The following is an 11746-nucleotide window of genomic DNA, read 5'->3' as shown; positions in this document are numbered from 1 at the left end:
TTAATATATATATAATAATAAAAAATAATATATATATATATATATATATATATATATGTATGTGTGTATATTATAAAACAAATAATTGATATTATAAAATAAATAATCGCATATAAAATAATGCCTCAAAAATAATATAATATACTGAAAACTGACAGAAGAAAATAATTATTATTTATAATAAATGTATTTTATATTTTATAATCTCTCTGTAATTCTGAAAATTAAATAAATTTTTTACTCTTCTGTCAATGCATGGATATATACCCGAGTGCTAATATCGAATTTTAAATAATAAAAATTTTTATATTGTTTGAATTTCATTACAACGTCTCAAAAACTATTTACTGTCCTTCAAAATGATTTCAAATGACAAAGAATAGTTTTGTACAAATTTTATCTCATTTTCACTTTTAATGAGAACTTTGTGATAATGAAAGTTGAAAAATTATGCATTGACAATAAGGTTAAATATTATAAGGTTATATATTATATATTCTTTTATCGATCTACTTTAATTCACTTATTTTGTAAACAGTGTATGCAGAAATTAGAGCTCATTGCATATGCTAGACTCTCCACGCGTTGCTTTCCGTATATAAAAATATAATGCACATAATATCAATTACTTAATACGTAATGTTTACTTTTTAGAGGAGATGATACTCGCCGAAGAGAGGACCACGGAAGAAGAGAAAAAATACATATTAAAAGGTCCATATAATGCAATATATTTTGATATTATGAATATTTATTTTCGTAAAGTTGAAAAGATTTGCGAAGCGAGTATTCCGAAACATGCTCGTATACACATTTATATAAAATATAAATATGTACTCAGAGTGCACTCGCATTTCTTTCGACACAATCAAATTCAATTTTTCAATTTTTTTTTTGTTAGCAATGCATTGAATGCTGTATTTTTAAACAAGACATTCCTATATTTTGTAATTTTAATTAATTTTATTAATAGCGGATTAACAATCAATGTAATTTTTTACTTTTTACAAGTAATAAGTCATTCTTACATATGTAACATTGTGTGTAAATTTTAGAGAAATAATTTAATAACACAATTTATTACGCACAAAATAAAAAATATCGCAACATATAATTATTCTGCAGTTTGTGATTCTTTCATAATTCAATTATCAATACTTCTCGAAATCAAACATAATATTTACATATTTTCAATAAAAGATTATTTAGGCCATAATTTATGAAGATTTATAATTTAATCTATCTTTTTATTTTGCGCAGGAAGAAGAAAAGCGGAGGAAAAAAAAAGAAAATTGAAAAATCTCGGCAAGAGCAAGAGCACCGATACAGAGGAGGAGGAAGATGAAAACGGCGAAGATCATGGTGAGTTGTATTTGGTCAACTTGATGCTCCAGTTGTGCCGAGTATTCTTTTCTTCTTGTTTACTTCTTTTACATTTCGAGTTGATGATTCTTTTTCAGAATATTTGAATGAACTTGAGTTCAAATAGTAAGGATTTATGATAATGATAGTGATTTTTTAATAATCAAAACCTACATTATCAATCAATGATTTCCTTTGGAAATGTGAAGTAATTAAAAAACAAACTCAATCAAATTTAGAAAGAAAAAAATTTACGAAAATATAAATTGTTATATTATGGACACACTTTTGCGAATCATCAAATTAGTTGAGGAATAAATTTTGTGCTTGAGGAGTACAATCTTTCTGATTTTAAAGTTCATATTAGTGCAAAGGAAATCGTTGATTCAAGATTTGGCCCGCTTTTTTTCGTTCTAAAATTTCTCTCCATTTATATGTTGGCACGTTATTTTCACATTTATTAATGTATTTGTTAATATTTTATAAGTTCTATAGCGTTAGTCGCTGCCACTATTAGATGTAGAAAACGTTGCTAAAGTATTTTCTTTTCTTCGAACGGTTAAGAGATGGCGTAGTGAGCGTAAAAGAAGCGGCAAAATTCCCCCTTGTATTGTAATGGCGATTGAGTGTGGCATGTGAGATATGGAAATATATAAAAGCGTAGACGTGTGTTCTATCTGTTTATTTATTGCAGTGTACCTTCCAATGCGTGCAAAAACATTACATTGGCGACGAGGATAAGTGATGATCGTTGTAAAAATAGAACGTAGTAGTGAAGGAATTCAACGTGCGGAATGAAATTTACGAAAAATTGTTTGCAGTCATAGGGACATAAAGTAACAAAATGTTGACAATGGATTTATTAAAGCTTCAGAAAGAACTGGAGAAACGAGAAAGAATCTTAGCGGAAAGAGCTAAGTAACAAGAGTATTAGAGAAGCTTGTTGGCAATGGAGAGTCAACAGCTAGCAAAAGTGAGGGCGGAATTAGAAACAGCATCCAGAAGAGAAGAATCACAAGGTTCCGGCACCATTGTCTCATAAAAGGGATTGTAGGCAATATGTCCGAGTTTTTGTTGAAAGAAGATTGGATGAGATGGAAAGATTAACACACTACTTTTTAGGTAACGATGCGCCGAAAGAAAAGCAAGTATCCCTTTTTATTACGTGGGAGATGAAGATTAGGAACTTCTCTGCAACTTATGCAGGCAAATCTCACAATGGAGCGTCTTGCAGAAATTATGCAAAATCACCTGCAACCGCAGCCAAGTGTAATATCGCAGTGTTATAAATTCAAAAAATGCAAGCAGATAGCGGGAGAGGACATTAAGATGTACCTAGCCAAGCTAAAAAAATTATCAGCACATTGCCACTTTGGGAAACAGCTGGAGAGCCACATTCGAGATCAGTTCGTATGGGATCTGATCAGTGAGAGAATCAAGAAGAGATTGCTGGGAGAACAACAGTTGACATATGTAAGGCAGTGGAGATTAACACAGCATGGAGATGACAGAATGTGAAGCTATGAACATGACGCGACGAACAGCAAAGGCAGCGCACTCAATTTTATGATCAGAGAAAAAAAGTGGTAACCTATTATTGTTGCAGTAAAAAGGGTCACATATCGAAAGAATGTCGTTTTAAAAGTTATGAATGTAACGCGTGCAGAAAAAAGGGTCATTTAAAAATTGTTTGTAAAATTAAAGTGTTAAATAAAGACGAGAAAGATAATAACCGGAAACAAAAACGAGCAAAAAGACTAAAAATGAAGTTAAGAATCCGAATCTAGAAAGCAGTAATGAAAGCCTAAATAACTTGTTTTACAACGACGATATAGATTGTAGTAAAATACTCGGTAATATAGAACCACTAAAAGTAAGCCTGAAAGTAGGAAATAGAGCTGTCGTTCGAAATTGATACGGGATCGCTGATTTCTGCAATATCAAAGAGAGATTTCGATAAGTTTAAGCCGTTTGAGAATGCGGTAATGAAGAAAAGCGTAGTTTTAAAATACACGGGGGACGATAGTTCCTCTCGGTATTTTAAAGGTTAAAGTAATATTTCAAAATAAAAACCGGAAACTTGAATTATTTGTTTTACCAGGTAAAAGTGCACCGATTAGGTCAATATTGGTTTCAAACTGTAGATATTGTCCAATTCAATAAATTAGTAGAGAAGCTATCAGTTAAAGCAGGGAGTGAAGAGCCAAATGATATTTGTAAAAGATTCGAATCATTTTTTTCTAGGAAACTAAGGCATTATACAAAAAAGAAATTTAAGTTGCTGAAAGATTGAGCCAATCTGTTTTGCAAACCAAGGTCGGTGTCTTTCGCGTTACGAGAGAAAATCGAAAAAGAGATTAATCATTTAACTGGAGAAGAGGTTCTGGAAATAGTTGAAAATAGTGAGTGGGCAACGCCCATTGTATCAGTTCCGAAATCGAACAGTCAAATACGCTTATGCAGAGATTATAAGGTGACACTTAATTCACACGTACTTGTAGATAAACATCTAATTCCGAGGGTGTCAGACTCTCACGAAATTAGATGGTAGGATATTTACAAAATTAGATTTAACTCAGGCCTATCAGTAGATAGAGTTAGATGAGAAATCAAAATCGTTAGTCACGATAACAACTCATAACTTTGTTTAGAAATGATTGTTTGAATTACGAGATAGCATCAGCGCCTGATTTGTTCCAACGCGAAATGGAAAAGATTTTACAAAATTTGGACAATGTGACAATATTCTTTGATGATTTAGTTATTACAGGAGTTACGCGAGAAGAGCATGATAAAAATGTAATGAGAGTATTACAAAGATTACAAAATTGTGGCTTAATCTTAAGTAGAGACAAATGTGCATTTTCGCAAAGTAGCATTGAATTTTTAGGATTTGATTTAAGCGTCCAGAACATTCAAGCTTCGAGTAGGAAAGTTGATGCGATTTTATTAAAAAACCCGAGAACTTAACGGAGCTAAAATCGTTTTTAGAGTGATGATTAATTATCATTCTAAATTCATTAAAAATTATTCAGACATGATAGGCCCGCTGTACGAGCTTCTTAGGAAAAATAAGAAAAAAAATGGCAAAAGAGCAAGACTTTTAAAAAGGCTAAAGAGCGCCTAGCATCAGGAGATTTTAATTAACTACGAGGTAAGTCAATAAATTCTTAGAAAATCTGTCAGAAAGCACTCGTCATGTTACATTACTTTTTGACAAGTAGCATCTCTCAGCTGATTACTGTAAAATTTTGAATTCATCGCGTGATTTCATTTCTGTAGATGATTAAAGCGAACAAACTTTGTATTTTTTGCAAAAAAAACGAGTTTCGTGCAGTGATCAACATTTATATGAAAGGTTTAATGCCGAAAGAAATCAAAGCCGAGTTGGATAATGTTCATAGCACAGCGTTTGCGACTGTATATAATTGAGTGAATGAATTTAAATTAAATTGGTCGTACATCCACATATGATGCACTTCGTTTAGGACATCCAATTGAGATTGCTACGCCAGAAATCGTCGATAAAGTTCACGATATTGTTTTGACTGATCGATGAATGAAAGTGCGCGAGCTTGTTGAGGCCACAGGCATATCACATGATTTCAATTTTGCACGAACAATTGGGTAAAAAAGCTATCGGCAAGATGGGTGCCGCGTTTGCTCACTGTGGACCATAAGCGCGACTGTATGACGATTTCAAAACAATGTTTGGAGATATTTCAACATAATCCAGATGAATTTCTGCGTCGATTCATTACGTGGACGAAACATCCATTACTTCACACCCGAGAAACGGGAACGAAGGAACAGTCAAAACAATGGACTTCACCGGGTGAACCAGGTCCGAAGAAGGCGAAGATCGTAAAGTCGGCCGGAAAGGTGATGGCCACAGTTTTTTGGAATGCACGCGATATAATTCATATCAATCTTCCGTCGAAGCAAACGATCAATGCGATTACTATGCAACCTTATTGGACCGTTTCAACAACATTTTAAAGAAAAAACGTCCCCATTTGACGAAGAAGGAAGTGCTCTTCCATCAAGACAATGCACGGGTTCACACATGCTCGGCACCGATGGCCAAATTCAATAAATTCCGCTACAAATTGCTTCCTCATCCAGCATATTCGCCAGATTTAGTCCCCTATTTTCTGTTTCCAAACCTAAAGAAATGGTTCGGAGGAAAGAGATTCACCACCAAAGAGCAGCTCATCACTGAAACAAAGGCTTATTTTGAAAAGTTGGACAAATCATATTATTCGGACAGCTTGAAAAAGTTGGAGAATTGTTAGATCAAGTGTAGATGTTAATTCGAGCTGAAAGAAGATTATGTTGAGAAATAAAAAAATGAATCGATCAAAAAAAATGTGTTTTACTATGTTTTTCTAAAAACTTATTGACTTGCCCTCGTATGATACTGAGAGTCCACTTAAAATTACGTGTGACGCATCTATAGGATTAGGGGCAGTTTTGTCATATTCTTCCAGATGGGTCGGATAGGCCAATAGCTTTCGCCTCAAAAATTTTATCAGTCGCGCAGAGAAATTATTCTCAATAATTATTCTCAACGACGAGAAAGCATTACTCTGGTATTTGAAGTGAAAACATTTCATCAGTATGTATATGGTCGTAATTTCATATTAAAAACTGATCATAAATCTCTTACGTACATTTTTGGACCAAAGAAAGGAATTCCACAGATGGCGGCTAGTCGAGTGCAAAGGTGGATATGATTTTATAATTAAGCACATTAAGGGACAAGACAATGAACCTGCTGACAGTTTATCGAGAATTGGCGAGGTGGATATTCACAATTGAGTTAAAAGAGACGAAGGAATATATCTAAAAGTAATCGTAAGAGTGCAAAATGTGGATAACAAAGTCGTTCGCATAGAAACTAGTAAAGATGCAATTTTGAGGAGAGTTCGAGATTTTGTAATGCGGGGTTAGCCTAATAAAATAGATGACTGCTTTAAACCATTCCAAAGTCGTCGTTTAGAATTAACACTGAAAGAAGATTGCGTAATGTAAGGATATCGCGTTATTATTCCACAGTCTTTGAGAGCTGATTTATTAGAAGAGCTTCACGAGGCTCATCTCGGGATAGTTAAAATGAAGGTATTGGCTCGATCTTATTTTTGATGGCCTGATTTAGATAGAGACATCGAGGAAATAACAATGTCATATAAAGAGTATTTAAAGAGCGCGAACGACTTCCCTCCCCCCTCTCCCTCCAAAGGCTTCGTTCATTCATGGAAGTGGTCTCAGGGCCCAAATCATCTAGATTTTTGCGGACCGATTAATATGTATCTCGTGATAATTGACGTAATCGAAATGAATTGATATTAAGGAAACGTGCGATATTTTTTCGGAATCTATAATTAGAGAGCTTTAAAAGAGTATATAAGCATATGGCTGCCACATCAGATTGTTTCTGATAATGGTCCGCCATTTTCAAGCGAGTAGTTTCGAGAGTTTGTATTGCAATATGCTATTAAGCATACGAAAACCGTACCTTATATCCGCGTCAAACGAGGCGGCTGAGAACGCCGTGCGCACTTTAAAAAGAAATTTAAAGTATTATTTAAAGATAATGCGAGACAGGATGCTTCACTAGCCGAATTGCACTTAAACAGACGTTTGAGAACACGATTGGATGTTATTAAGCCTGATATTAGAAATAGAATTGAGCAAAAGCGAAGTAATCAATAACGTTTTTTTAAGAGCAATCGTATTGTTACTTTTAGAGACGATTCCGTGATGGCTAAAGATTATAGGACAAAGTCGTGGAGACAGGCGGAAATTGTTGAGCAAACTAGTCCGGTTACTTATAATGTTAGAACGGATGACGTATCTGGAAACATCACATTGATCAACTGCAGGCGTGTAATTTGCGTTTACCCGAATCTTGTATGATTGATGCCTCGAAGTTACCGGATGACGGTATTTCTCCGGATAGAAGCACTTCTGTAAGTGCTACTTCCCTAACGTAAGTGATAACTATGATAAGGAGGGGGCATTATCGATTAGTTGTAATGTTAGCGATTCCAAGATCACTGCGAACTGTGATATAAGCGCACACCGCTCAGACAAAATAGCATAGGCGAAATTTCCGGGAACACTAAGTGCCCGCACTGAAGATCGGTGACGCTCAAGCCGAGATCTCGGAAAATCTTAAACTTATAAGTGGATTTGTATTTTCTTCTTTTTTTGTTTTTTCAAATTAAGTGAGGAGGAAATTGTAGTGTTAGTTGTTGCCTCTAGATGTAGAAAGCGCTGTTAGAGTATCTTCTTTTCTTCCCGAACGACTGTGAGACGACATGGTGAGCGTAAAAGAAGCGGCAGAATTCCCCCTGTATTGCAATGGCGGTTGAGTGTGGCATGTGAGATATTATATGGAAATATATACAATAAAAGTGTGCATAGATGTGTGTTCTGCCTATTTATTTGTTGCGGTGTACCTTCCGATGCGTGCAAAAACATTATAAGTTCATGCTTGATTTATATTTCATATCGAAAGGAAAAGAAAAGAATGGCGCCGAAAAATACCTTCCTCTAATTTTTGCCGATGAATATTCTAAACACACGCTATCAGATGCTCCTCTTGTTTCAATGCCTAGGAAAAAGCTCAAACAATTACAACCGTGAATGCCATGACTTTTTGCAAAGAACTACGTAAAAATAAGGCTGTATTTATAATCTTACGTAATGTTTTATTTTTTTTAAAGAATTTTTTGTTGGTCATGCACACACGTACAAATAACATCGTGCGTACACGATCACAAATACATGATTAGACAATGGGCTATAATAATAATGGGCTATAATTGCTTGGTAAATGACTTACTTGCCTATTCACGTATGCAGGATGTATTAATTATCATCTCTTTTTCATTTAAACATGCAATTGAATTTTATATAATCTTTTCACATTAATTAGTTTAATAAGTAATTCACATTAATTAGTTTAATAAGTATATCTAGATAATTTTATTCAGCATAATTCGGGCTAAAGATTTTCTTTCTATCACATATATCATGTAAAATGTTTGAGTAAATGATAATTACATTAACATAAGTTTTTAATAAACGAGAATAATTAAAAATTAATTAAATCTATAAATCTTTTATCAAGAAAAATGTTACTATGAGTTGAAATACTTATTTGTAACAATTATGTAATATTAATACATACAAAATTATGCATTGCTCTCTATGTAAGAGTATTATAAACTGGCAAAGCCACTTTACACATTCAGACGAATGAGCGTAGCTAAATTATGTATCGTATTAAAATCAAAGCCTGATTATTTGTGATAGAGGATGTAATTATTGTATTCTATATAATTATTCGAATCTACTTGCTGCTGACATTGTGGCTGATATGTATCACTTAATATCACGCGGATCTTGCGCGAGAGACAGATCGAAGAACTCGGGAGCTAATTCTGTTTTAGTTTTTTAGATATTGCTTTTAAATATTAGTTGATGTCATGATATACAAATATTAGATTTTTTTGGATCTGAGAACATTTGCACGAGCATCGTTCTAAATTTTCTTTCAAACAAACGAATCAGAAAATATATTACATAATAAATATATACACGGTGGTCCACTTAAATCGAACATCTTAAATATTTCGTTTATTTTTGATACAAAAAAAATGTTTCAAACAAAAGTGGAATGATTTCGAGGGAGATATTTTGGTCATGTTACTTTTTTTCTAGGTGAAGGCGTCAAAAAAATATGATCACCTCCACTTTTTTAAATGGAATTGTATGATTTTTTGTACACAATATGATTCTTCTAATTATTCTGCACATAAAAGTATTAAGGTAGTAATATCAAAAAATCAATAGTTTATGAGATATTTTGCACTTTATTCTGGCACATATTGATATAAAATATTAAATATAAACTCATATATTGATATAAACTCATAAACTATTAACTTTTTGGTAATCATATCTTAATACTTTTATGAACATTGGTCGGTTGGATCCATTGGTCCAGATGATTTTATGCTATGCTGTGCTTATATATTTTCTGTAGAAATCCCTAATATGTATATCGTAATACGGTTTATCCTCAAAACTTTCACAAGAATGTCATTATGCGTAATGTTCAAAGACTTCAAAAGACTTTAACGTAGACTATTATATTTTCGATCATATAATTTGGATTTTTTATTTATATTATAGTCTCAGAAATAGTTTAGCAAGTAGTACGAAACGTGAAGATGTAGACATAGTGTAAAAAATTCTAAAGTAAAAGGAAAATTATGTAATTTACATCAAAATAAAAATACATACGATTGTCAAATTTCGACAATCGATCGGTCTGTAAAATGTTTTAAATGTTTTAATAATTTAATGCTGAAGAAATATTTTAAACTTTGTAGGGTTCTCGATAGCCTTCTTTAAGTCGAAGGTGAAGAAGCAGAGCACGTGCCTACAATTCTGGCGAACTGAGAAAAGATTCAGATTTTGGATACGTAATTTCGTCAAGTCGCAACAGTTCTATTGGTTCGTCATCGTTCTTGTGTTTTTTAACACCGTCTGCGTAGCCATCGTGCATTACAATCAGCCAAAATGGCTCACTGATTTCCTCTGTAAGTTTTCCTTTAATTAATTAATGAAATATCTTATTATACGATATTTCATGATTAACACATATGAAAATTTCTGAGAAAAGATATAAATTTTCTGAGAAATGTTCCAATTCGCATAAAAAATGTGAGAGAATTATAAAATTATAGAGAAATTCTGAAAAATTATATAGAAATTCTGAAAAATTATATGAAAAATTCTGAGAAAAATTCACCTGGGAATGAAGATTTGAAGGATTTCAATGTAACGAAAACTTATTATATCTAAAAGGCTCAAATTCTTCAAGAACTAAAGAGTCCCAATTTAACTCAATTTTTTTATTGCAGACTTCGCAGACTTTGTGTTCCTGAGTCTCTTTATAATGGAGATGTTCATAAAAGTCTACGCGCTCAGTCCTCGCACATACTTCGAATCGAGCTTTAATCGCTTCGACTGCATCATCATCTCAGCCTCGATCTTCGAAATGATCTGGTTCAAGTTGAAGAAAACCGATGATTCTTTCGGCCTCTCCGTCCTACGTGCTCTTAGACTCCTGAGAATTTTTAAGATCACCAAATACTGGAAGAGCCTGAGGAATCTTATGATATCGCTGCTAAGTTCGATGCGCAGCATCATTTCCCTTCTCTTCTTACTCTTCCTCTTCATCCTCATATTCGCACTGCTCGGTATGCAACTATTCGGTGGCCAATTCAATTTCAACGATGGCACACCGCCTACTAACTTTAACACCTTTCCCATCGCACTGCTCACTGTCTTCCAAGTGAGTATAATCAATTGTTATTACGATTTTTATTTGTTGTTGTAAATGAGTTATAATCGATCTTTTAACAAATATGACCTAATTCTATTGCATTTAGTTGTTCCAAATGTTTAAAAGATAAAGCGAGAAAAGTATTCGTTTCATAGTTTCGCTAACCTTTGAAAGATAGCCGATACATGTAATTTGTATACTTTATAATATAAAGAAACATTAGATACATAGTGAAAGTATAATTTTTGTATACTTTAAATGCAATGGAAATTTCGTATCTAATAATAAATATATATTGTTCATGAATAATAAAAAATTAGATGTTTCTTGAATTAAAAAATATTCGATTAATGTAATAATTGATAATGATTATAATACAGATCCTGACTGGAGAAGACTGGAACGAAGTGATGTACAAGGGTATCGAGTCGCAGGGCATGGCCTATTCGCTTTACTTCATCGTGCTGGTGCTCTTCGGCAACTATACTCTACTGAACGTTTTCTTGGCTATCGCTGTTGATAATCTCACAAAGGCGCAAGAACTAAGCGCTATTGAGGAGGAGCAGCAGGAGAAGGATAAGGAGAAACAGTTGCAGGAACTCGAGAAAGAGATTGAGTCGCTGCAAAGACCCGCGAATGCATCGAGAGTGGAAATCTGCCCTCCAAGTCCAATGCAAAATTTGTAAGTTTTTTCTTTTTACCATATTTATAAAAATTTTTGTCTTTTCTTGTTTGGTACTTGTAAAAAATAATATTTTGTTTAATAAGATTTTATGTGAGGTAGAATAGAAAATTTCACAGGATCTTTGATATATAAATGTTGTGACTTTGTGCATATTTTAATTGCAAAACTGTTTTAACAAAATGATTATTAATTATTCGTGATAAAATATAATTAATAGTTATTAATAAATATTATTCGTATTTAATAAAAAATTGATAATTACGTAATATAGATTAAAAAATATAAAACGCAATAATGACGGAGAGCCATAAAATGGAGAATGTCTCGTCTTTTCC

The 11746-nt window shown here is 33.1% G+C and overlaps 1 protein-coding gene across 1 annotated transcript in view; it reads left to right on the top strand.

Moving 5' to 3' along the window:
• LOC105620023 (voltage-dependent calcium channel type A subunit alpha-1-like) overlaps nucleotides 1-11746 on the top strand; it is a 67105-nt gene that overhangs the window by 16595 nt on the left and 38764 nt on the right. Inside the window, exons 8-12 of the mRNA XM_012201535.1 lie at nucleotides 655-714; nucleotides 1261-1362; nucleotides 9768-9977; nucleotides 10302-10735; nucleotides 11107-11408. Coding sequence (XP_012056925.1) covers nucleotides 655-714; nucleotides 1261-1362; nucleotides 9768-9977; nucleotides 10302-10735; nucleotides 11107-11408 — 1108 coding nt within the window. The remainder of the gene's footprint in view (nucleotides 1-654; nucleotides 715-1260; nucleotides 1363-9767; nucleotides 9978-10301; nucleotides 10736-11106; nucleotides 11409-11746) is intronic.

Source organism: Atta cephalotes (assembly GCF_000143395.1).
Source record: "Atta cephalotes unplaced genomic scaffold scaffold00023, whole genome shotgun sequence".
Taxonomy (NCBI): Eukaryota; Metazoa; Arthropoda; class Insecta; order Hymenoptera; family Formicidae; genus Atta; species Atta cephalotes.
This window is presented reverse-complemented; position numbering and strand designations above follow the sequence as displayed.